The following is a 25,366-nucleotide window of genomic DNA, read 5'->3' on the forward strand; positions in this document are numbered from 1 at the left end:
AGAGGCAGTGTACCTCTGGCTGCTAACACAGCATTGTGTTTCTGAAAGGAAAATAAATGTCTTCAGTAGACACCTACTGCCCTGATGTGCCAGGGCTGTAATTTGAATTTAACTTCCCTTTAAGCTGTTACTTCTGTGCTCTCAGCTTAGGCAGAAGTGACAGGTAAGTACCTCAGTACAGCTGCAGAAACTGAAGGCCAGATCAAAGTCAGGTGGCAGACTGTTCTCTCTCTAGGACCAGGGTGTTCATAGGCATGAATGCAATCATCACAGAACCCGTTTCTTACAAATGAAGTAAAATTTAATACAAAATACCACAGTTGCTTCCCTTTCAACTGTACATGCTGTGGTAAATAAACAGGTTTGGTAAAAATTGAAAAGCTTTTATTTAAGATCCTAGAGGAAAAAAAGGACATGAAAAAATACTAATAAATACATTTAAAATATGTAAATACCTTTTTTTTTTAAACAGTAATTAGTTCTTTAACCTCAATATTACTTTTCATAAATTAATCCTCCAGGAAGGAAAAGCCTTTTTATTCCACCATTGCTAAATCTTTCAGTGCATGACTTCGACGTCTCTTGGCCTTGAGCATAGGGCGCAGGGATTCGAGTTTTCTCTTCCTCGTTTCTGCTTTATTCTTATGTCTTTTCAGCTTCCTCCTGGCAGCAGTATCAGGATTTGCTACAGTCTAGGGAAAACCAGTACATTGTTCAGTTAGAGCTAACAACAGTCCCAATAAACATCAGGTACTTCCTAAGAAATAGGTGGCTGCCAAGACAACACACAGGTGTTCTTAGGTTCCTCAAAACCGAGGGTATCCAGGCTGCTCTACCCTTCAGGTAAGTGGGAGAGCATCACTGTCAGCCACAGCCTGCCCGAGGCTGATCTTAAACAGTTCCTTGTGAAGTTTCAGAAATGAAATGATGAAACTACCCTAATTCAGGATGAAGCTCCTGAGACTCCCCTTCCTGGGCAGTTCACAAGCCTTCAGAGAGGCCCCTATTTCTTTTTCTCAGAAGAGAAAGAGGAATCTTACCTGCAAAGCCCTTTGCTTTTTCCTCATTGCTCTTTTCTGGTTGGCCTGTTTCTGCACAGAAGAAAAGGCAAGCGAGAAAACCTCCAGGCCCACTAACTTCTTGAGAAGATCTATGATTTCTTGGGAAAGGTTCTTCAGTGTTGGATCTATTAAAACAAAACTAACTTCCTTAATATTTTGATTATATGGAATGAAAGCCAAGAGTGCAGCATGGATTGCTCTTTAATAAAGGACTGCTCTGATTTGCCTTGCCCAATATACAGTAGAGACCAATGACTGTGAAATCCACTGGTTCTTCAACAGCTTTCACAAAGCTGCAAGTGGCTCTTCACATCAGCAAACCAAAAAATAATGCTTCTGAGAAGCAAAAGTTTTTCAGCAGGATAATGCATGCCAAAGGTTACAATTACATGTGGCTTCCTGTACATAGCCACCAGGGTTCTATTGGAATAAGCTTTGTTGGAAATGAAGATGATTCCAGCTTTGTTAGCCAGTATCTCTGGTAAGCATAAGGGCTAGCTTAACTGTTAGAATCACTAGTTACTGGCAATATATTAACTACAATCACTGGGGAAAAAAAGATACTGGTGGAAAAAAGGCTACTAAGAGATGCTAAGTGAAAACTGAGAGCAGGGCAAACGCTTCCTTCAGTCTTTCAAACAGTCTCTGTAAGTGCTTGTACACCCTCCAGAGAAGCTTGTGTAAGCTGTTTGCCTCACAACACGTGAAAAACATCTCTGTATGTGTTCTGAAAAATCATTTGGAGGTCCTTGATTCTTGTGTGGGCAGAGAAAACAAAAAGTTGATCTTTATCCACTCAAAAGACTGTCAGTCTCTACCATGTTTTTTTCGAAGCCTCACTTGCCTAGCTAAAAAAACAAAGGTAGCCAAGGGAGCTGTTCCATACCTAGGATGCCATTACTATCCTTTTTGTATTCTGTCTGAGATGTGGGCACCCAGTGCTACACACTGAATTTTCATGGCATATACAAACCACAGAATTAAATAAACATTTTTGCTTTGTTATCTGTTCTTTTCCTGACATTGGATTTTGCTTGACCTAACACATTTTCATGAGCTATCTAAATGGCAATGTCTTGCTCTTGAACAAAGCATCTCTTGGGCTCAGAGGGAAGTTGGTTTGTCTTTCACCCACTGGACATGACTTAATATCTTTCAAATAAACGTGGATCTCCAGGGAGAAACAAGTGGTGGTGTTCAGGTACTATTTAGCAGGACAGAGTGACCTGGACTCATTCAGGAGAAAGTTCGATGACCAGTTCCATAGCTCTGCACCTGCCTGCATACCTGATGTGCTCTATTCCTCTTCAAACAGCTCCCTTCCCTTACCTGCCAAGGTTACTTATTTCTGTCATAGTGCATGTGCCACATGCTACAGGTCATCTTCTCTATTCCAAAAGGGGCAGCAACAGCTTTGTTCTGGCTTCCTTAAGACCCATGCTCTGTTTCTCTCCTCAGCAAAGACTCCTGAAGTCTTGCCATTATGAGTCCACCCTTGAGTACTCTACTTTTTCCACCACTCCACATGCTCAGGCTGTTCCCACTTGCACACAGGAGCCTGCCTAACCTCATTCCAGTATTTGAATATGCAGATTTTTGTTTCAGCTGACATACACTCTCTCCTCCTTTCCTGGTGTTTTGGTTAGACAGCAAGTAGGTGAAATGCACTGATAACAGTATCAATGCCTCAACAGACAGAAGTAATGACCAGTGTACTGATGCACAGCTCTGATGCACTTTCCTCTTCACTAGTCTTTGTGAGGGACATCACTTACCTTGCTCTGCATAGTTGCTGTTCAGCTCCCTGTACAGAGGCGTGAGAATTGTTGGAAGATAGGGCTTGATCCTGTCTTTCCCCAGATCCACTGAGATTGCTCCCAGGAACTTGAAGATGCAGCTCCTCTGAAAGTAAGTGCGTGGGACATGAAGTAAGGAGGACTGGAAGGAAACTTCCTAACAACTGCTAGAAGAGTGCAGAGCATCACTGTCCAACATACAAGGCATTGTTTTAGACACCAAAGTCAGAAACTCACTGCTGTCTCAAGGTCTTACTACATCCAAGTACAGCCTTTGGATGAGACCCGACCTGTGTTGTGTAAGCTGTGACTGGGTTGGCAGCTTTTAACACTGAACAACAGGCTTGTTCTCACTGTCCTGAATTGAGGCAGCTGCAGACACAAAAAGCTCAACCTAATTCTGCACCACAGGGAACCACAGGGATTTTCCTGATGCTCTCCCCATAGACATCCTCCCCTTCTCCTAGCAAGTTACTCCACACTGCCATTACCCTGCCTGCATAAACCTAGCAGTCTAGGGTTTCAAAGGCAGTCCTGGACCCTTCAGCTTGGTGCCTTGGGGTTTACCATTCTTCCACCACCCCACGAGAAGGCTAGAAGCATCAGCAAGAAGCAGACTGGCACAAGCCTTTCCTGAAAATCCCAAACTGAAATGCCTGTTTCTCTGGCACCTACTAGTCGCCGCTTCAGTGCCAGCTCACAGCGCCCTCTGCAGCTGGTCCCCTCAAAGCAGAGCCAGAGCAACACTCTCTGGTAGAAGTGCCTACCTCTCAAAAGCAGTAGGTCTAACCCTGTTCCTTACCTTCAAAGGGACCTTAGGGGAGTATGCTGCTTCTCGCTTGGCCATGACAGAGAGCTTCTCCATTAACCACAGCAGTGTGGCTGGCTGGCCTTTCTCTTGTGTCTCCTCTTTTTCTTCGTCTCCTTGACCAGAAATACCCTTCTCATCCTCTGAGGCCTCCTGCTCTTCCACTTCACAGCTGAATTCTTCTGCCTCTTTATCTTCTTCTGAGGTAGGGGCTAGCAAGTAAACAACTTTGGCCACAAAAAGTAAATTCTTTATAACCTGAAGTTTGAAAACAGAGGAGTCAGTTATTGTAGGTTCCCTCATTCTCAAAAGCAGGGCATGCTTGATCTGAAAGAGGAAGCTTCCAACCCAGGAGGCTGTAATGGCTTAATCCACTGCAAGGTAAACCATGTGACAGAGCACTTTAGTCCTATCAGGAAGGCCCACCTCAATATCCTCCTGCAGTATGGGAGAGTCTTCTCCTGTGAGGTACTCTAGCACCCTCTGGCTCTCCACAAGATCTCCAACCATGTTTGCAGTAGAGTCAGACTTCCAAGCAACAGCATGAAGCTGGACTAAACATTCAACAGCAAACAGCCAAGGCTCCAGTGCAACTGCAGGGACCCATCACCAGAGATCTGTATCCCTGCTCCAGGATGTGTTGGCCCAACCTTCTCCAGTCTAGGCTGCAGAGCCAGACTTTCCCAGACTTTTTCCTCAAAGGGACTCCAGTCCCTTTCCTGCATGGCACCTCCCCTTTCTGTCCCTGCCACCCCTCAGTAGGCTGACACCACAGTGGGGACTTCTCTGGGCCCCTGTGAGGCTCACAGCTCCTCAGATGTTCTCAGCACAAAGCCAATGGCCCCAAAATATGTATGTGCCTCGAGTCACCACCAACTGACTGCAGTACTGCTGTCCTGACTAGGGCATAACCCCCTCAGGCACCAGGGCCTGCTCTGTACCCTCCTGCAGCTCCAGATCTGTTCCTGCTCTTACCTGCTCACCCAGAGACGTGTCCAGGAACTTGGACTGCAGCTGATGACAGAATGCAAACACAAGTTCTTTCATCTGAGGGAAAGAAAAAGGAGAGAGACATGTCTCCATTAAAGGGAGCTGATAGCAGAAACTCAAAGCATTATTTTGCAGTCACCAAAGGAGATTCTGAGGGGAGGCCAAAGGATCAGCTCAACACAACTTCTGCCTGTATCTTACAACCTAGAGGGGAATCTGTGCTGCTGAGAATAAGAGTGCAAAGAACCCCTTTCCCAGCAGAAGAGACATCTCCTCAAATTAAGTGATCAGGATTAGGCAGCAGATAAGCAACTAGAAGAGAATGTGCATGCCAAACTACAAACTATTTTTATGTCCCAGTCAGGGAATGGGCATGAGGAGAGTGAAGAAGTACATATAGCATTACCTTCTTGTCCAGTTCACCAGTTAGGAAGACTGTGGCTGCAGACAGTTCTGCTGGTGTCTTTTTCCTCTTCCCTGACTTTCTTTCCTTCCACTTGTTGACAAGATCTTCAGGCTTGTAAGATGCAAAAAACAAGCCAAAGATCTCAGTGGCTGTCAGCCAGACCCAGCTATGAGGATACCACAGGTGAGACTGGACATGACCTGGGGGAAAGAAAATCTCTTTCAGCACAGAAGCTGGTCCACTGAGAGCAAAAACAAAACTAGGTCACTCCAAGAATTACCAGCATATGCTACAATAAAAAGTAAAGGAAATGAATTGTGTTCATCTGCTCAGAACACAATAAAAGACTTTCCAGCAACTCGATGCAACCAAAGCAGAGAGCAGCAAAAAGCAAAATCCTGATTAGCACGTCATGTTTCTGCAGCAACTGTGGACCCCTCAAGGACTCAGTGCCACAGCTCATCTGCCCATGATGCCTGGGTGGGGACTGGCTGCTGTGACTTATGTCAGCTGGCCCTGCTACTGATGGTCAAATTGAACCCCTGGTTAGAGGCTGAGGATGCTTTAAAGAAGAAATGGATCTGTTCTCCTGAATCACCTCTGTCCAAGCTGCCCATCACCAAGCAATCCAGGATAACAAGGATTATCAGCTATCTCACTAAAGGCATCTGGCAGGCTGCACTCTTCAAAGACCGTAACCAGCCAGATCTAGGTCTTCTGATTGCAGCAAATTAAGCATTCAAAAACAAACCAACAAAATGCCAATAAACCAGCCTGGTATTCTATAATCCCACACATAAGGAAATTGCTTGAATCTAATAGCCTGGCAGACACACAGTATTGACAGCACTATTTCCATGCATCATCACTTGCTGGCTGGCTGGTATGTATGATTTCATCAAGAAAATCTCAGCTTCCCAGGAGAACTCAATGTTTTCATCCAAGAGGATGTAATTATGGTCAAACATGCAATAGTTTGCAACTATTTCCTCTTGGGTAATAGAAAATACTTCCTAGCAAGTGAAACAGAGGGTGTCTTGTTTTCGTCAACCATGTAAGCTTTTCCATTTGGAACTTCTCTTTCACTGCCAGTAACTGCTGTGCATTAGCATTTTGTAGAATGAAAACCTTGTATATATTTATATTAGGGTGTAAAAAACCACATGGCACACAAAGAATATTCTTTGTAACACAGCTGTAATAATGCCTGATACTTACCCCAGATATTGCTCACAACATCACTGTTCTTGGTTAACTGAATCAAGTTGCACTCTGTGATTAGCTTTTTAACCAGTACAAGAAAGCTGAATAGCAGTCTATCTGCAGCCTTCTCCTCCTCCTCTTCAGTAATCTAATAAAATCAGCAAGCCAAGAAAGATCCTTATCAGAACCTGAAGACAGTGCTTATTAATCTTTGCTAGATAAGTTTCAGATCAACCCTCTGAAAAAGCAGAAGACTGATTTGCATCCAATTCCCAAAACAAACAGAACAGAAACAGCTTTGCTGAAGCATTTCCTCTTGAGACAATCTCTGCAGGAGACTGTTACTAGAATAATTCTTGTTTTTCATGCAGACATTAGTGTAACTAACTGCTGGGTTTCTAAATACAAGCAATTACACACATTGTGTATCATTTATGCCTATGCACATATTTGTGTGGATTTGATTCTCAGCTTTGGAGCCAGGCTGAGCACAGATTTGCTGTATCACCTGGGAAGCCCCAAGTTGTTATGACAACATCATGTGTGCTGCCTGTGGTCCTCGCCCTTCCTGCAATCACCAGCTGGCTTGATACAACTAGTCAGTACTTCACCTACATGTTGTAGCACAGGGTGTGATTACACCAAATTTCTCCTCACTGCAGGTATTTTATTTTCATCTGTTGCCAATTTACAGATCCTGAGTTTTTTTTCTCTCTTGTGCAAGGGCAGCAGCTGAGCATTAGTAACATATGTGGCCACTCCTCAGGCACAGTGTCTGGGATCACTTTGGGATTATCACATGCCAAGCAGAATCTGAGGCAGCCTTGATTCTGAGCTAATCATGCGCAGTAAAAAGACTTCCATACAACAAAACCATGGTCTGAAGTACAGGAAGGAACCATTTTGAAAGTTAAAACTGTAGGTAACACTGGACAAAGCAGACAGCCACAAGCCATGCACTCCTGACCTGCAATGCTTACACAAATCTCTGCAGCTAGCAGACGCATTTCCAACATTGCAAGGAGCAATGTGTCTGCTGGTTACACTGTACAGCTGCAGGCTCAGGCCAGGTGGCTTTGCAAAGTTCCTTTTCCTCTTGTGCTGCAACATGTGATGCCAAATTTGGTCTTACAGGCAAAAAAATATGATTCTAGGTCAGTGAGGTCTCCTTTAGAACAAATGCGTATGTTCTGTGGCCTTCCTCGGTCCCAAACAGTAAGTCAAACTGTTAAATCTCTTCTACACTTCTTCCCTTTTTCCATTTTCTTAATTCTCTTTCTCCAAGCTTCACACATGGGGAAAAATAACTTACATTTTCAAATTTACTTGGGTTGATTCCTTTTTCAATCAAAGGGAGAACTGCTTCAAACCGCCGTTCAAACATTACTCCATCCACTTCAACAAACAAACCACATGCCTGGGCTGCCAACCTCCTGTGTGAGCTCTGACAACACAAAAAATAATGCCCCTTGTTACTTCTTGATAGTCAACTCCTGCAGCTCCCACAGCCAGGAGCTGGTAGCAACCCCTACTTTCTGCCTGTAGCAATAGTACCTTAAGAGAAGCAGGTTTTCAGAGTACTATTGAAAAAGGAGACGTAGCCAGCTTAGGTACAAAAGCACCTGGCAGCACAAGTTACCCCTGGAAATGCATTCTAAAACTGAATGCCAAAAGACCTTTTCCAGCCCAGTTCCCAGCTGCAAAGGCCTGGGAACTACTTGGCACACCTTGATTCATTATGATCCATCAGGTGGCTCACAGGTATGAACCAAAACTGAACATGTTAATATGAAAACGATGAAGTGTTGAAGAACACACCAACTCCACTAATGTAGAGGGACAGAACCTGGGTTCAGTTAGAGGGTAACTAATCACCTGGCACCCAGATCAAAACGGCAGCAAAATGCAGCTGGGAAGTCTGCAGGCTGACCAACAGCATCAGCAGGTCCTTACATTTGTGCAGCTTTATGAAGCTATACCATTTCTTGCTCTCAGATACAACTGAATCCACCAACCCACCACATCCAGTACTTGCCTTAATCATGACTCAGCCCCCAAAACAGAGTTCAGACATGGCCAGTGAAAAGACCAAAGAATACCTTTTTGCTGTGAAACCACTCTGTGACCAGTGAAAACATCAGATCTTGTTTTTCATTGTTGATCTTACTGAGAAGAGATTTACACGTCAAAGCCGCCATCTTTTTGCATTTAGCAGAATCATCATTTATCATCATCATACAGAGAGAGAGAAAAAACAGCCCACAGTATTTGTGGAGGAGATCCTAGAAAGAAACAACCATTAGTCAACCACAGATCCCCAAGTAGGTTTTGGAATTTAAAAAGAGGAGTATTTGTTGCATTGTGTTCATTAGCCCTGAGTGGGCTCCATGTCAAGGCAGGTGAACTGCTAAGACAGGATGACCCTATTGCAGCACACAGGGAATGTACAGCAGCCCCAGCCCTGCTCTGACTGTGACTTGCTACCATGTCTCTGGGACAGCAACATGACTATCCAATCTTACAGGGCATTTTCCCGCACAGTTCTCACTGAAACAGACTTAAGTCCCTTAGCTTTTGCAGCAATCAGCCCAAACAAGGTCCGTCTCCCAGAGACTGCAGCTCTTTGCTACTTTACAGAGTTCCTAGGAACTCATCTGAAACACTAAATCATCAGGTGGTGCTGAAGCACAGCTTACTGTGCAGAATTTTTTCCTTCCTCCAAATTCTTGCTTGATTGCACTGCTCCCACTCTCCTGAATGCTTAGCTAAGCTCCAGCTGCAGGGCTTCAAGGCAGCTTAGAATTTTGCATATGTGATCCTGTATAGATGCATGGTTATTTTTTAACTTTCATTTTGATCCCATCCCATTGAGAAGCCCTCCCCCTTCAGTCAGGCCAACAAAACAGGTATGGTACATCACACACCAGTTCAGTCAACAATCTCTCTCACCAATGTTAAAAAACCCTTACAATGAGAAAACTCCCATCTTTATTTCCTATTCATACCCCATTTCCTAAACTGGTTGGTTTCTTCCTGGCATAAATCACTACTGGGTTTATCCAAACTCCAGCTGACACAGCATTATTTTGCTTCCAAACTGAGCACATGGGACAAAGAAGTACCACAGACTTTCCAGCATGTCATTTCTCTTTTGAAGCAAAGCCAGGTTCTTTGAGATAAGTGAATGTTCTGCTCATGATAAGAAATAATAGGAACTAGCAAGTGCTTCCAAAATAAACTCCTCTGAAAATGCTGTTACTGCAAACCACAGTAACTGCTTGATGCTTGAACACCAAGGCATGTTTGTTACCTGTGGGAACATGTCCAGGAGGTACGCAATCATCTCCAGGGCAGATTCTCTCCCAGTTTCATACTCATACCTGTGAAGAAACGATTAACGGTTAGGGCTGAGTTAATCCTCCTAGAAAGTTGCTAAGAATTTACAAGAACAGCAAATTCCAGAAACACACGCTGATAGGGATCTTTCTACAACAGCTACAAGACGTGGAGCTACAAGACGTGGCCTGATCCTTAGAAGAAGCGAAGCAGCAAGCCCATCAGCTCCAACTCTCAGTGAATGGGCCCAGGGACTCAAAGAGGCCATAGAGGGTTCCAGCCAAATTGAGTTCACACAGCCACACTGTCCTGGGGAACCTGGTAAACTACTGTCACCTTGAGCAAGGAGGGGTAAAGCTCAGAAGGAGGTTTGAGGCACAACTCCTGCTGAATTGGTGCAGTTGTCTCAACTGTATCTCCAACTGCACTTGAGACATTGCCATGGGACAGCAGCCATATAAATGCACCTTCCCTTATTCCTCCTGGATTTTCCAGTTCACCTGGTCCACAACCAGCAGAGCTGGTTACCCACTAAGCAAAAACCAGAACCTTTGTTTACAAACAGATAAAGAACAAAACCAGCTGTGAAATAAGCAGGAGAAAAAGGACATGCTTCATCAAACAGCCAGTATTGGAAAAAAGGAAATGTTTTAGAAAATGAAGGAAAATGAGGACTACTTCAGCCACACCCTCTGCTCTTTGTAATGAGCCCTTTGGCCCACTAGAATCATATTTAAACAACAAGTTTCTGTTTTGAGAGAGATGTCAGGAATATAAACTCACTCCAGCTGTGCAAGCATGAAGTCCAAATTGGGTTTCAGTTTGTCACCAAGGGGGTAGTCCAGAATGTATTTTAAGTAAATCTGAAAGAAAAAACAACAACACAGAAGTTACAAGAAACATTCAGGCCAGCTTGTAAAAAGGTTATGAAGAAGATTTAGTTATGAAGCAGCAAGTTATGAGAATCATCCCTTTCATCCCATTCCATTTACACAAAGGGTCAACAACTGCTCTTGAGTTCAGTGCCCAGAACAGGGTCTGCAGGCATCTGACAACCGCCAGATTAGTCTTTAAAATACTATCGTGATTTGTGCAGGTGTCTGTTAAGAGAGATTCTACATCCTACAAAATTCATCCTGGAATTCAACTACGGAATTGCACTATTTTGTGCATTTCATGCAGCTCTTACTGTACTGTATACCAATGCCTGAGATGAAGCAACCAATTCTGCCTTTTGGTTGGTTTTTAGCCTGGAAAGAATGAGGAAGTAGAGGGAAGTAATTATGAATTTGTGACAAATTCTCATCTGCTGGGATTGAAGAAAGAGCAATGCTCTTAGTTACATGGGCCGAAAAGCCTTCAGTGGCAGTACCATGTCACTGCTGCTGAGCAGCCTTCCATCCGTACTCGGGACTGGAGAGGCTGCATCTCAAGGACTGCGTTCAGTTTTGGGCCCCTCACTACAAGAAAGACATTGAAGTGCTGGAACAAATCTGAGGAGCAGCAATGATGCTGGAAAAGTGATTAGAGCAAAAGTCATATGAAGAGAGGCTGAGGGAGTTTTAGCCTGGAGAAAAGGAGGCTCAGGGGAGGACCTTATCACTCTCCACCTGAAAGGAAGCTGCAGCCAGGTGGGGGTCAGTCTCTGCTGCCAAGAAGTGACAGGATGAGAGGAAATGGCCTCAAGTTGTGCCAAGGGGAGTTTAGATTGGATATTAGGAAAAAATTCTTCACTGACAGGGTGGTTGAGCACTGAAACAGGCTGCCTTGAGAAGTGGTGGAGTCACCCTCCCTGAAGGTATTTAAAAGACATATAGATGTGGCACCTGGGACATGGTTTAGTGGTAGACTGGACTGTGCAGGGTTGACAGTTGCACTTGATGACCTTAAAGGTCCTTTCCAACCTAAGCAACTTTACTATTCTATGAAGTATGCCATGGCAAGCAGTCTCACTACAGGAAAGCAGCCTGCAACTCTGCTATGCACCAGTCACAACAACTAAAGCCAGGGATCAAGGGGAACAAAGGTCAGTAAGAAGGGGAAATACCGTTTGGGCTTCTGCAGGGCTAAGGCACATGCCTGTGAGAGCTGGGATGGTCACACTAAGCCCTCTAGACTGTTAGACAGCTGTAAATAAAGTAAGATGAGAGACTTTTCATTCTACCAACCTGCCTGCACTGGACTCGCACTGGTTCACTCTGACCTGTGATGGCCAGCTGGGCAACCTTCTGCAGCACATCATCAATTTCAGGGACAATCAGCTTCCTGGATAAAATAGCCTGAAAATGTGAAATCATGTCATGTCATTTTGCTTGCACAGTATGAGATGCAGTGCTAAAGCCTGGGACTACCCTGGTCTCAGGTGGTACCTTAACACTGACTTTTCCACATTTTCACACACAACCAAAGCAACTTAAAGAAAAAAAAAAGGTGGCTTACACATCCATATCTGTTCCTTTTGGACAACACAGAATATCTGGTCTAATGATTAGAGATGCTGATTCTTTACATCCTCATATGCATGTGTATAAAACAGCCTCCCAAACAATTTTAAACAGTGACTACAACTCAAACAGTAAAGTTTTGCTAATTCTTCTCTTCTAACAGGGAGGATTAACAGCATTCTGTAGCCTGTTCCAATATGAGATCGTAGAGCCTTTCACCAGGAAGCAGAATCACTGCCATTCCAGGGACCCACAGAACCCACATGCCTACTGCACAGAAATACCTTGAGAAGGCCAAAGGCAGTGGCTTGGCGTGATGAATCATAAATGTCTTCTTCAGCAAAGCCAAGCAATACTTGGAGCTGTTTGCTTGTTATCTGACTCTTTGTGTTCTTCACAAGCATTGTTACACACTACAAAATCAAATTGCACATTGTCAATACATATGCAGTGCCACAAAATAAAAGTTCACACCAAAGTCTGACTTTATACCACTTCAGCTTAAAAAGATGAACGGCTGCTCTGGAACATCTATTAACACTGTTCTCATCACATTTTGCTTTCATATGGCAATTTTGAGACAAAAACTAAACACAAGTGAATACACAAATTCAGACTAGTCTTTGAGATGAGTGAGGATGCTCAGAGGCATGAAACATGATAGAGGAACACAAGCAAGAAGAGGGAAAAATTCTTCTCACACTGGCATTCAGCACTGAATTACTCTAACTTTTCCTTATGGTCATGAAGCTGTAATTAATTCAACAATGCATTTAGAAGACACCTAAAGAGAGACATTGTACAATGTAAGTGTAATAGGTATTACTATTAATTAACCCCTTCCCACAGCTCACTTCAGCTGCCAGAGCTTCATCCAATGAATATAATGTTAAAAGCAAGCCATTCAAGTTCAAAGCTGATGCCTCTCAAAAGACAGGGTGGAACAAGATACTATTATAATGAAGAAAGAAGGCAAACATGCTTCTATAAAAGCATTTCTTCAGATCCAAACTGTGCATTTTTGGGGTAACTTTCTTTGAGTGTATTTGGGAAAGAATCATCAAGGCCACATATTCCTCATGCCTGTGTTCTCCAGGGACAGTTGCAGAAGGGATATGTAGCTGGAAAAGTCTCATTCTAGAAAGTTAATCATAAAGCAGAAATGAGCAGAGCTGGGTCCAACTTACTTTGAAACAGCTCACAACCAGGTGGAAATTCTGGCCTTTGGCTATTCCTGTTTTGGCAAACTCTTTCAACAAAAGGAAAAGCTGCTTGATCAGTGACTCCATATTCGTACTGACAGAAGGTAAAGGGAATTTTAAAATCCATACCAAAGACTGCAGAGCACCAGTTATCACCTGGAAAAAAGAGCCAAAGGACAGCAGGTGGGTACGCTTTTCTCACTCTTTTATAGACATGGTGAGGCTATCTACAACTGTGGTAAAAGGCAATTAGCTAACAAACCCAACCTCTTTCAAACAACTCATAGGTGAGACAAAGGGTTTCTCAGTTCTAAAAGCACTATCTGCCACTCCAGTATTCTCTAACCTTGATTTTACTAGGTAAAGGCATTAACACAGCACTGTTTCCATAGATGGCAAGAACTCTCTCTGAAGCAGAGGTGCCTCCAAGGCACAGAAAACCCCACTCCAGGTATCTCATACAATATGAAGCATGCCTTCCACTCCCAGGATCCTCAAGGTTGAACAGATTTCCTAGGCTCATTCAAAGCAAAAGCTGTCCTGAAAAGTGGCTGCCTATGGTGCTGGGAATAAAGACATTGGAGTTGCATCAAAATAAATGATGGTTGTGACAACACCGCTCCCAGGACCTCATGAACATTCTCTCAGACAGTCTGTAAATTCCTTGTATGAACATGCTCTAGAAGAACTTGCCCATACTTGAACCTACAACACAGAGAAGAGCATTCAGTCTCATCAGCCCTAAGCCTTCCTCACCCTTGGGATTACATGTCCTCAAACAACTTAATGTGCACACTTATTAAATCAGGTTTGAAAACCAGACATCTTCTCTTGCAGGACAACTGCAAGATAACCTTTGTGGGCAGGACTCAATAGAGCAGAGAGACTTCAGCTCAGAACTATACCTTGACATCCATAGATTTCAGGCAGTCTATAAGCAGCTGAACAAAAGGGTCTAACATTTCCAAAGCGTGTTCCTCAGAAGAATTTACTTTGGACCTCTTCAGGCTCATGTGCAGCAGCTGTCATAGAAACATCATGACACTCATTTCAGTCTGGCTGGAACTCAAGTTAATCAAGTAAAGTTCCATCATTGTTTCAGGTTATAGTAAAATTTATACCATAGCCCATCCAAATATCTGCAACAGGCTGAGCACTTTTTATAGCTCTCTAAGAGGCACCATTGGAGTTAAAACATGTCAAATAAAGTTAAGGCTAATGGCTGTGCTAACAGTTAACACAACATGTCCGGAATACTTTCCTTTGAATACTCTAAATAAAAATTTTGAATGCAAAGCTTTGTAACTCAGGAGATCCTTACCCGAAGTCCTGAATCAACTAAGATATATGTGTTAGTCCTGCTGCTGACACGTGCTTTCTGCCCTCCTCTCGTGGGAGTGGGCTGGAGCAGCAGGCAGCTCTGTGGTTGCAGTCGAGGATCTGGAGGAGGGGTAACTTTTTTCCTGAAAAGCAGTGTATGGCAGAGAAGAATATTCACATATCAACCCTCTCCACAATAATCTTGCTGTTGGGAGTGAAGACAACTGAACTGTGCTGAGCTGCTTCCCACACAGCAAGCAAAAGCAGGTCACAGACAGACCACAATGAAATAAAACAAATTTGAAAGCAGCATGACAGATGGGGCACTCAGACTTGAGAACAACTCCACCATTACAAAGATAACAAACACCCAATCATTTACACAACATTCTCCCTTTTTCCGTCTCAGTGGACAGATCAGCTTTGGAACTTCCTGCCACTGCCAACTGCATTTCATTTAATGATATTTACTTCAATTACTGATGGCTTACAAACACTGCTCCAAGAAGTCTGCAAAGAGCTGTCAGATCCTAGAGAAAGCTGGCCTACGTAACATAGAAAATGCAGGACACCCAAACCCAGCTCTCATCAGTGACACCACCAGATGGACAGAAAATCTGATGATTCTCCCTGTCTTCAGCACCAGCAGCAAAGCAAAAAAGTCAAAGCCCATATTTTCTCATTTCTGGCCCCATGGAAATGTTTGCTACCTGCTTCTAAATATTGCCCCTCATCCCTTCATCCAAACACCCAAATGCATATACCAGCACACCAAACAGAGAAAAAACATAGCTGAAGGTCCTGAGCACTTACAAGAGTAGACTCCTATGAGCTCAACAAATGCTAATGCCCATTTCTAAGCTTTCTCCTTGCCCTCTGACTGGCCAAATAATTCACTTACATTATATAAACAGGAGGCAAATGAAAGCAAAGAAACTCTCATACATGTGATGAGTTGTATTTGAGAGCTGCCATTCCTGTAAGAAAACCTCCCAACCAGTAACAGACAATCTGGATGGCATCCTGGAACTCACTTGGCCTTCTCAGTGAGCAGAGGCAAATTTTCACTGATGAGACCATGACTGAGGAGGAGGAGGGATTCTGCATTCATGTCTGAATTGAAGATGAGCCCTGCCATGATGTGACGCAGTGCTTCATGCACCTTCCGGACTACCTTCAAGCTTGTAGTGCTCTCCAGAATCTGCAAAGGAACAATCATGAGCATTCAAGAGGGCACCATGAGGATAATGATCTGTTATCTGTATTCAGAAATGATGTCAAAAGCTAGAGCCATCTCATCACGTGATGTCACAGTCCCCAGCTCTTTATGTGAACAGCAACCCATTGCCACAGCTCTGCACTAACACACCTCCTTTCCTCTCCAGCCTCTTGTCAGCCTCCAGCCAGTTCACCCACTGCCACCAGGACACTTAAGAGCTAATCAGCAAACCAGGGCCCCATTTCTGTGTGACCTTGCACTCTACTAAAAAACCTGCATCTTTGAAAAGGCAATTATTGCACCTGGGCAGACCCAGAATACATTTTGTTGACATTTCCTTCATGCACAAGAGATTAAACCACAAAGCAGCCTTGCAGGACTTTGGAGCTACAAAAGAAATAAGAGTAGGCAGATGGAGAGGGTGTGGAGAACTCAAAGTGAGATGCTTTCTCTCCAGCAGCAGATAAAAGCTTCCCAGAATGCCAATCCCTGCCCTGAACTTCAATAGTAAAGTCTCATTTTATGGAACGATTACACACTGCTTTCCAAAAGGAAAACGAGACAGCAAAGCAGGATTATATAAATGATTTCACAGTACCCACCCAGAGGCTCTAGAATCACCTTACAGAGTCAAGATTTTTCTTACCTCCTTCAATGGCAGAATAAGTTTCGTCACCTGACCCCTTCCTATGAACTTTCCAAGAATTTCATAGGAATCATAACTCTTGTTTTTGCGTGCTTCCATGACCTTGGAGACAATTCCCTTTACTTCCTTCTCTTCAGCTACATTCCCAAACAACTCCTGGTTGAAAATCTTTGGGAAACAGGCAAGAGAAGTGAATGAGAGGAGAAGAAAAGCAGCTTCCTCCCGCAGCAACAGAACAACACTGTTTTTCCCCATTCACAGCAAAAACAATTCTCCATGTTTCTGATAAATCATGTCCACCTTTCCTTTGTCAACACAGAACAACCTATTTGAGCACACCAGATGAAAATACTGTTCTCACACTCCTTTGTGGTGTTGTGAAACAGGGAGTGGTACCACAGTCAGATCAAGACATCCAAATATACCCCATCTGGGTGACCAGCTGAGTTGGATTCTGTGGACTGCACTGACTAGATGTCTGTTGACTTGCTCAGCCATTTAGAGTACAGCAAAACATAGTTAGGTGTCTTAATCTTGAACCCAATCCCTCTCAGGATCCAGGGCTCAGGATACAGCCTGAGATACTTGAGATACAGCCCAGAGATGCCTGACTTCTCTACAAGGAGCCTGCTGATGCCTCAGTAGAAAACAGTTTCCTTCCTTTACAGGGCACACACAACAGCTCTGGTTGCCACCAAGTCTGAGACAATCTACACAAAACATTCCCCCCCCCAGAAGCTGTCCCAAGGACTTTCCTTCAGTCTTGAATAGCTTTTACCTCAATCAGGATATCTAAGCAGGGGTCCAAATCACCAGCACTGAGCTTGGTTGTAAGGCCCTTGAGTAACAGGTTCACAGTGAAAGTCAGCACATGGAGCTAGAGAAAAAGAGAACAGATGGTGTTTCCACACTGCTGCAGTGACCTCTTTAATACTACTGGATAGGGAGACTCCCATAGCAGAGGCACTGCAAGTCACACACTGCACTTGCGTTCTCATTATAGGAAATAACAAAACACTGGGAGGATGAGAATCTAAGTAGCAGCAGTAGGAAGAGGATCCCTGTCCCTCCAGGTACTGGTAAGAGGGCTCGATCTCCTCTTTCCCCAGTGCTCTTACTGATATATTTAGGCTGTTCTAACTTGTGCTTTCACTGTTAGAGCAGTTAGAAGCCCATGGTATTCCACAGCAGTAATTCACATGAAAAATTATTCTTAACCCAAACCACTGTGGAAAGAGGCAAGACAAATTAAGTCAGAGCCATGGGTTTAGCTCTAGAAAGCAAGACTTCAACTGGCAACTCACCACACACATTGCTTAGCCCTAATGATCTTACTGGAAAGATTTCCTCTAATCTTACTGGGACCAGAAATTCCTTCTTCTCCTCCATACCTCAAGTCTTTACTGGGAAAATGGCTTAGATTTTAAGTCTTTGAGGGTGTAGACCCTCATTTGACACTTGGCATAACAAAGATTGCTGTAGGCACTAGTAACAGTATTTAGTTGCATTATACCAAGTTATTCTACCAGCGCAAAACAATTTCAGTAGCAATTTCCCTTTAGATTTTCCTCCTAACACATTAAAAAAGCCTGGAGTAGAAAAGGAAGAACTTCAGCATTACCTGGTACCCATGGATGAGAGCGGACTGCATCTCTTTTAAGATGTACAGAAGGTATCGCACTCCCAACACTTCCATGATTTTAATGAGGGTGTTACGGGCAATGTCCCGTATTTCCTGAAATCTGTTCCTCAGAAACGTGCAGACTTTCAGCAGGATGCTGGAAAGAGACAGAGACAGCTTAGTTCATCTCCAAACACAGCAGAACTAATTACACTGCTGGCTAAGGAGGCCACTTTTTAGGTCTGTTTCACTACCACAGCTGACCTCAAAGCCAGCCTCACAGAGAGGCTTTATAGGCCTACACACACCTACTGTCCTCCAGTACATTTTACTGATTGTTCTTTTATTCTGCACATATTCTTTCCCCAGCACTACCACCCCTACCTCTGCACCTTGATTCACAGCTCTGCTCTTAGGTAAGGATTTACCAAGTTCCTTTCAAACTTAGCTTTACAGAAGTTAAATGACTTCGGAGGGGAATGCCACTAGGAAAAGGAGTTTCCAAAAGAAGTACTTAAGGACTGTTAGGATGTCCCTCTTGAATTTAGCTTTGTATGTAACCACAGCTTGAGAAAGGTGTCTGCACTCATTCCCAGCACAATGAACAGCATTTAAGGAACTCCACTGGGATTTACCTTGGTAGGTTGGCTTCCATCACTTCTTGGGGAAGACACTGCATCATCCTGACCATTGCAAAAGCTAATGGGACACGAACTACCTCATCGTCATTCACAACGTTGGATTTCACAAGCTTGTGCTCCTCATCTCTTTTAACCTTTTGAAGAGAGCAAGACACAATGTTCTTCTAATTCACATAAACAAATTCTTCTTTATCTCAACAAACTCTAGACAAGGCCAATAAGGCAAGCTGCTATCTATCCTCTCCTGACTACAGAAAAAACTCAGACAGCTAAAGGACAGGTGAGATAAATCCCCGTGTTTTCAATACAGAAACTAGGCTAGGTGATAGCAAGCGGCTGAAAACTCTTCATCAGGCTGCACAAAGTGAAATTTCACTTGAGTGGTTCGAGCCAGTTTGCAGCAGGGAAATAAATACACCACACCCACACTGACCAAAGGGTCTGTCAGTAACCTCCGTGACACAAAGGGCATGAAGCTTTTATTGTATTTTCAAATGGTCTCTCTCTAGCTGTGTCTGCTTTTTTTTAATGTGTTCCATTTTCACTGCCCCTGAAGCAGTACTCCAACCTTAACAGGCCTGCAAAACACCTTTCCAGTATCAACTCCTCACCTTTGCAACAATACACCTGTGCAATTTAGGCAAGATGTTGACTGTAACTGTATCTTGAATATGTTTGATCAGACAGTCCAGCTCCTCTTTATTTCGGGGCAAGAAAGAAACAGGTTTGGTCACTTGCTCGGCACTTTCAGATGTCTCAGCTGCTTGCTCAGGTTCTGCTGGCTTCTCAGAGGGATTCTTCTCATTCTTCTCTTCATCTGCTTCCTCTTCCCCTTCACTCTGCTCCAGCTCCATGGCTTCTTCAGCCTCCACCACTGGTTCATGGTCCACGGCAGCAGTTTCTGTCAAGTAATTGCCAAAGCACAGGTAAATACAAAGGATCACAAAACTTGAGCCCTTAATCAAGACTCATATGATGGCTTGTTTCTAGACAGAGCTCTTACCTATCATCAGCAAGAGCAAACCACCAATAAGCATCAGAGTTCTTTTACTGGGCAAAGAAGCTTTGGCATGCTGGTTTCTGATAATCACCCCTCAGGGCCAGGTTTAAAGCAAAGACTAGGTTACACTGTGTCTGAACTCTATAGTCAGCTTAGCAAAAGGTCAATGTGCTTGAACCTTAGAGAACTGGCATTCACTTACATTTGAGAATTTCACAAGGCAAGAGGTACTGACAAGCACAGCTGTGAGATATCCTTCTCTTTCCCTCAAATGTCCCAAGATAGGTAACCACAACGGTGAACAAGCTGAAGATACAATTTCTTCCCATGAAATGGCAGGGGAAGCAAGGTAAGGACACACAGCACCCTTCTCAGGCTGCAGGTAACCATGAGAGTAGCCAACATCAAGGACAAAAAAACTCAGATGTATTAGCAGCCACATGGGTGGGGGCAGACCTCGAGAAACACACAGGTTTGCATAAACCCAGCCTGAGCTGGTTTGTCTTACAGATGCCTGGGATGGAGAAGTAATGTAGGTATGGTTCCCCTCACCTCTCCTCAATTTGTCAATACACAGGAGGAATTGCTGCATTGGCCCTCACCAAGTAAGTCAAAACTAGCTTCCAATATGCACATTTTGAAAAGCTGGGAAGTAGCAGACCTCAAGAGTAAAACATAAAACTTTGATTAGCTGCACTTGCAGCAGTTAGTGTTTCTACAAGCAGGCACAGAAAGCTCACCTTGGGTGTCAATGGTCACAAGCTGCTTTTCAAGTGTTTCATGGTCAAAGTGAAAGGCTTCCAGCACTGTCTCTAACAAGCTACAGAAGTAAAACATGAAGAAAGATAAGCCCTCTGCACAAAAAGAAGAGGCTGCACAGACAAACTCAACAGAAAAATCTTATAAGCACTTTTTTAAAAACTTCAGAATTAGTGACACTGCACCACAAGGAGGTTTAGCCTAAAAAAACAATCCAGAAAATGAAAACTGGTTACTTTACAGCTAGATGCATTCTGTAACCTAGCTCACTGTGAAACCCATAGAGAGTGGTACTGGAGCAATGGAGGTGTCCCAGGAGCAGGGACAGCCCGACAGAAGAAGCTGCTAACACTGGCATGCACTCAGTGAGACGTGGTGTGAGAAAGTAATGACCTGTTAAAACTTTGTAGCTGCAGGCTGCATGGCCATGCCCACTTTCACTTGCATAAGTCCACCTCAAACTCAGCAGCCATCTCTCATCTCAGGGAAGATGCTAAAATCCCTGTGATGCTCCTCAAAATGCTGAATTTTACCTTGGAAGTATTTGGAGAAACACAGAGCAGCACTGCTCACAGCACCTACCTGACTCCCAGCTTTGGACTGATCTGTCCTGTCTGCAGGACATGGATGAAATGCTTCAAGTGGTACAAATATGCTGACCATGAAAGATGTCGGCAGACAGCTCCAACAACTTCAACCGAGGCTGTTACCATATTTTCATGCTGCTCAGAAGATAGAAATTCAGTTGTTGTTACCATTCACAAAGATCCTGTGTCTAAAGCATCCTCTACTCAAACCAGCAAGTGTCAGAAGTAATGTCTGTCTAGTGTGGATGCCTGAGATTCAGCATTTTTAGATCTCGTCCGGAGCACCAAGAGAAAAAAACAAAAAATCACAGCTCATCAAGTAGATCTCTAGACCTGCTTCCTCTAAATATTTCTGCACACATTAAACTTTTCTCATATAATTTAATCTATGGGCTCACTTGTGTCAAGAACTAACAATCAGTCAAGATAACCAACCACAGACAGATGGCACGTTGCTGGGCCATGTTGATCAAGTATAAACATACTTTGTTAACCTACTGAAGACAGTGAAATACAATGTGTTTGTTTCATCACCAAAGTTTCAATCAATACATTTTACTGCCCACTGGTCAAAGAGTGACTTGGAAATTCTACTGATGGGCACAGTTTGTATGGTTGCAGGTGCTGAGTCCTGTGCCTAAGCCCTAATTCTTTCAACTTCAGAAGAATATTTCTGAGAGCAAGCAAATTAGACACCTACTTAGTCTGACATAAGCAGCTCTGCTGTTCTCCTGATAGTGTGCAGGGAACTACAGAAGTGTGAAAACTGGCTTTACAAAGTCACAAATAGAAAGTCTATGCATACTGACATTACAAGTAATTTCACTGCATATATTTTCAATAAAACCTGTGGAAAATGACTAAGAAAATGTCACCCTTCAAACTTAATTTCAGATGGTTTCAAACAATTCCTGCAGTTTCCCTCTAACTTCACTGCATCTGCACCTTCCAAACCCTCTTTCTGCCACCAAAAGCAGCCAAGAGCTTCTGTTTGAAAGGGGAACCCTCACTTCACAAACACATCAGCCTTCTAAAATGGTTAGTCTTTTAAGGCAAATGGTATATAAGAAATGTAAAAATATTCAAATGGAAGCATTCAATTAAAAGAGCCTACCTTAAGCATTTTCTCACTAAAAATGGCAGTTGTAGCATAAGGCATGATGTAGTTTTGCAGGGATTTAGAAGACAGCACAAGCTTTTCTTCAGTGAGCTGCTTTGCCAGTTTCCTCAGAGCTCGTGCCCTCCTGTGGATCTGAGTCAAACACGAGAGGCAGTGAATGAGGTGGTGCTTGAGTCACAGCTACCATGAGAAAGCACAAACATCCAGCAGTTCTGAAAATTCCTCAGTTTTAAGTAATAGCATAAGCATATTATTGTTATTTCCAAGCACAGGCCATGCCCTTTTCCTTCTGGGCTTTCACTAGCCTTTTGCCTCAATTGATATTCCAACTCAATCGGACATTTCCCTGCGAGTTCACAATCATAAGATTGTGCTATCTTCAGGTATCAGATAAGGGAGGCAACAAGACGCAACGACCTGAGAAAATCACAAGAAAAAAACTTAAAACTCTGCATATAACTAGGGATGCAGCAAAGACTATCTCAAGTTACATCTCTGAAAGCAAAAGAAGTATTGCATTTTCATACTGCAAGAAAAATGGGGAGACCAAGCTTTATGCAACTTTTATATTACAAAGGTCTGTGAATGAAAACGGGGCTGCAGAGCCTCCAGACAGAGAGTAGCAAGGAACAGGCTAGAAAAAAAACGAAGAGATCCATTCTCTGTCTATGTCAGAGGGATCTTCAAGACAATGTTGCCCATGCTGCTGAGTGTGGGCTGTCATAAAACCAAGAAGTTTCTAGACAGAAGCATGACTTTGATTCCCAGTCACTGGTAATGACGCCCACCCCCTTTTTTTTGTAACGGGATCTAATGACACAGGTTCAATTTCTCTGCAGACAACATATGCTTTGCAAAACAAGCCCCCACAGTAAGATGCTTTTGCTTGGTGAGGGGAGAGAGGCACAAAGGAATGCCCGCTGCCTTTTACCTGCATGTGTTTCATGTTCTCAAAGAAGTCCATGTCGGGATCATGGCGGTTGGTCAACTGGACCAAATCCCGGAATTCAGGATTTGCTGGGAAGGTCTGAATGAGGCAGGAAAGCAATGATGTGTAGTCCTGTTGGATGCTCTGCAAACAGTAACCAGTGAATGTTTAGTACTCCTTGAAGAGGCTGCTACACACTCCTCAGAATGACAGTGCTGTCATTTGCACGTGTTTCAGGCCAACATGTCCTATTTTTTGGTAACAGCAAATACATCCAAATTATAGGTTGCAGATAAATTAAAATCTGCCCTCCATGAACAAGCTACAACTAAGAAAAGCTGAACAATGGCAAAGAAACACAAGACAGCTAAGTTCTATAATTTTTGAGATTTTTATAAGGTTTAAAATGAAGGGTAAGTGGGTTCCTGCACTTTTTATCCCAGCAGGGGACATTAAGAACTCACACAAAAAATGTCTCATTACCCTAGTGTCCCAAAGTCAGCTGGAAATGTGTGATCAGACACCACTGCCTTACCTCAGTTTTACTCTTCAGACCCCTTCTCACAGACTCCAAGAGAGTGTGCTGGATTAGCTCCTTGTACTCATCTTCTGTGTGGTCAATTTCTGCCAGTCGGTGGATGAAACTGGTCAAGCAAAGGCTTGCGTTGTCACTAAGAGCCATATCCCCCAGCTGAGTGATGAAGAAATTGTACTCCGTGAGTCTGGGTATGACACCTTTTTCTCCCCAAACGTCTGGACTGAACAGTACCACTGGACACAACATAACAAGGCCTGCAGGAACCCAGCAACTCTTGAGAGCTTTCCCATAGGAAGTTCTAGTCACAAATGAATGCCCACCCTTTCCATCAAGAAAAATACTGTTACATTTATCATCAGGCTCACACAACTAGAACATGCTGCAACAAACAGAAAATCAGCTTTTCAAGTCTGTAATATGCCTTTTATACAGTAAAAAATAACCAAACAGTTCTAGGGCTTGCTGACAGAAAGGTGTGCTGCACTGTATTTGCCCTTCTGAACACACAGATGAAAAGGTAAAGAGACAAAAATGAAAAACAGCTGTTTGCAAGAAGACCTAAATATGCTTTCTGAATGTTTTGTGGTGCCAAAAAAACAGTCAATGGATATAATTTGGAAGTTAGATGCATCACAGACACATAGTGCACAAAGGCAGAGAAGGAATATTCAGGGAACCTGGATGGTATAGAAGCAGTTGTGCATAACAGGGATGAGGAAGTCGATATCCACTGTTTGCATTTCCTTGATGTGGGCTGTGATGGACTGAAACGCTGACAGACGCACATCAAAGTCGATATCATCGAGATGCCGCTGATCAAAGGCATTCAGCTAAGAGAGAGCAACAAGTCATTATTGAAAAATGACAGAATCATGATCATACAATGTTGGGGAAAATAAGTGAGCAAAGAAACTGTGCATACCTTAACAACATCAGTAATATACTTCAACTTACTGTCCAAATCAGATAAAGTCTAAAAAGAAGCATAAAGAAATCAGTTATAGGTGTTAAACAACTGTTACAGTTGTTAAAAATTTGGATTACACAAGACTTTGCCACTTGAGACAAATAATAAATAAAGCAACAACATTAATCTTTCTCCTGTTAAAACCCTCGTAAGAGCCTTTCTCATGTGAATTGAAGGATGTGTGTTTTAAGTTTCTAAATATCTACACTGTATGTTTCCCGGGTTTTCCTGCTAAGAAAAAGTTATGTAAGTTACTTTAAAGAAATACAAAACAGCCTCCTATGAATCTCTGAGAGAAAAATACAAATAAAAATCATCCTCAGGATACTGAAAACAATTCTTATTTAATCAACCTACAGGATTTGTTAAGGATTAAGTGCTGTATTTGGCTTCTCTTATAAAGAGTCCTGGTAAGGCTCACATCAACCAGGGTGTAAGCCAAAACCTTCACACATCTTTGTGCTGCTCATTAATTTCTATCATATACAATTCTGTTACTTTCACTTAACAGATGAAGTAGATTAAAAAAGGTTTTAAAGCCATGTACAACAAAGATACTTTGTTCTTGATCTCTTAGAACAAGTGAAAAAAAGCACAGAAAGACATGTAAAAGTACAATACCTGAAATACCAAGCACAATTTATTTCGAGACAGTTTGTTCTGGATGACAGAAAAAAGCTTTGCAAGTGGTTTGAGAAAATTTGTAGGGTTTGCACAATGCCTCAGCAAGTTCTGCACTGTTTCCAGAATGTCAATCTCTGTAGCCTGAAAGAG

At 43.1% G+C, this 25,366-nt stretch overlaps 1 protein-coding gene across 1 annotated transcript in view; it reads right to left on the reverse strand.

The window, feature by feature from the left end:
- Positions 1 to 285: 285 nt before the first annotated feature.
- The window catches only part of UTP20 (UTP20 small subunit processome component), a 64,834-nt gene continuing 39,753 nt past the window's right edge, over positions 286 to 25,366 (reverse strand). Inside the window, exons 33-62 of the mRNA XM_071551990.1 lie at positions 25,214 to 25,357; positions 24,548 to 24,598; positions 24,303 to 24,455; positions 23,623 to 23,778; positions 23,091 to 23,231; positions 22,154 to 22,291; positions 21,035 to 21,174; positions 20,434 to 20,513; positions 19,305 to 19,594; positions 18,688 to 18,827; positions 18,053 to 18,209; positions 17,210 to 17,308; positions 16,432 to 16,599; positions 15,601 to 15,767; positions 14,568 to 14,709; positions 14,152 to 14,268; positions 13,232 to 13,402; positions 12,329 to 12,457; positions 11,769 to 11,879; positions 10,384 to 10,463; positions 9,575 to 9,644; positions 8,364 to 8,546; positions 7,577 to 7,708; positions 6,280 to 6,412; positions 5,062 to 5,261; positions 4,641 to 4,712; positions 3,660 to 3,923; positions 2,837 to 2,963; positions 1,041 to 1,186; positions 286 to 692 (exon numbers count right to left, since the gene is read on the reverse strand). Of these exons, the coding sequence (XP_071408091.1) occupies positions 537 to 692; positions 1,041 to 1,186; positions 2,837 to 2,963; positions 3,660 to 3,923; positions 4,641 to 4,712; positions 5,062 to 5,261; positions 6,280 to 6,412; positions 7,577 to 7,708; positions 8,364 to 8,546; positions 9,575 to 9,644; positions 10,384 to 10,463; positions 11,769 to 11,879; positions 12,329 to 12,457; positions 13,232 to 13,402; positions 14,152 to 14,268; positions 14,568 to 14,709; positions 15,601 to 15,767; positions 16,432 to 16,599; positions 17,210 to 17,308; positions 18,053 to 18,209; positions 18,688 to 18,827; positions 19,305 to 19,594; positions 20,434 to 20,513; positions 21,035 to 21,174; positions 22,154 to 22,291; positions 23,091 to 23,231; positions 23,623 to 23,778; positions 24,303 to 24,455; positions 24,548 to 24,598; positions 25,214 to 25,357 (4,257 nt within the window). The 3' untranslated portion in view covers positions 286 to 536. The remainder of the gene's footprint in view (positions 693 to 1,040; positions 1,187 to 2,836; positions 2,964 to 3,659; positions 3,924 to 4,640; positions 4,713 to 5,061; positions 5,262 to 6,279; positions 6,413 to 7,576; positions 7,709 to 8,363; positions 8,547 to 9,574; positions 9,645 to 10,383; positions 10,464 to 11,768; positions 11,880 to 12,328; positions 12,458 to 13,231; positions 13,403 to 14,151; positions 14,269 to 14,567; positions 14,710 to 15,600; positions 15,768 to 16,431; positions 16,600 to 17,209; positions 17,309 to 18,052; positions 18,210 to 18,687; positions 18,828 to 19,304; positions 19,595 to 20,433; positions 20,514 to 21,034; positions 21,175 to 22,153; positions 22,292 to 23,090; positions 23,232 to 23,622; positions 23,779 to 24,302; positions 24,456 to 24,547; positions 24,599 to 25,213; positions 25,358 to 25,366) is intronic.

This window comes from Pithys albifrons, chromosome 3 (genome assembly GCF_047495875.1).
Source record: "Pithys albifrons albifrons isolate INPA30051 chromosome 3, PitAlb_v1, whole genome shotgun sequence".
In the NCBI taxonomy this organism is placed as follows: domain Eukaryota; kingdom Metazoa; phylum Chordata; class Aves; order Passeriformes; family Thamnophilidae; genus Pithys; species Pithys albifrons.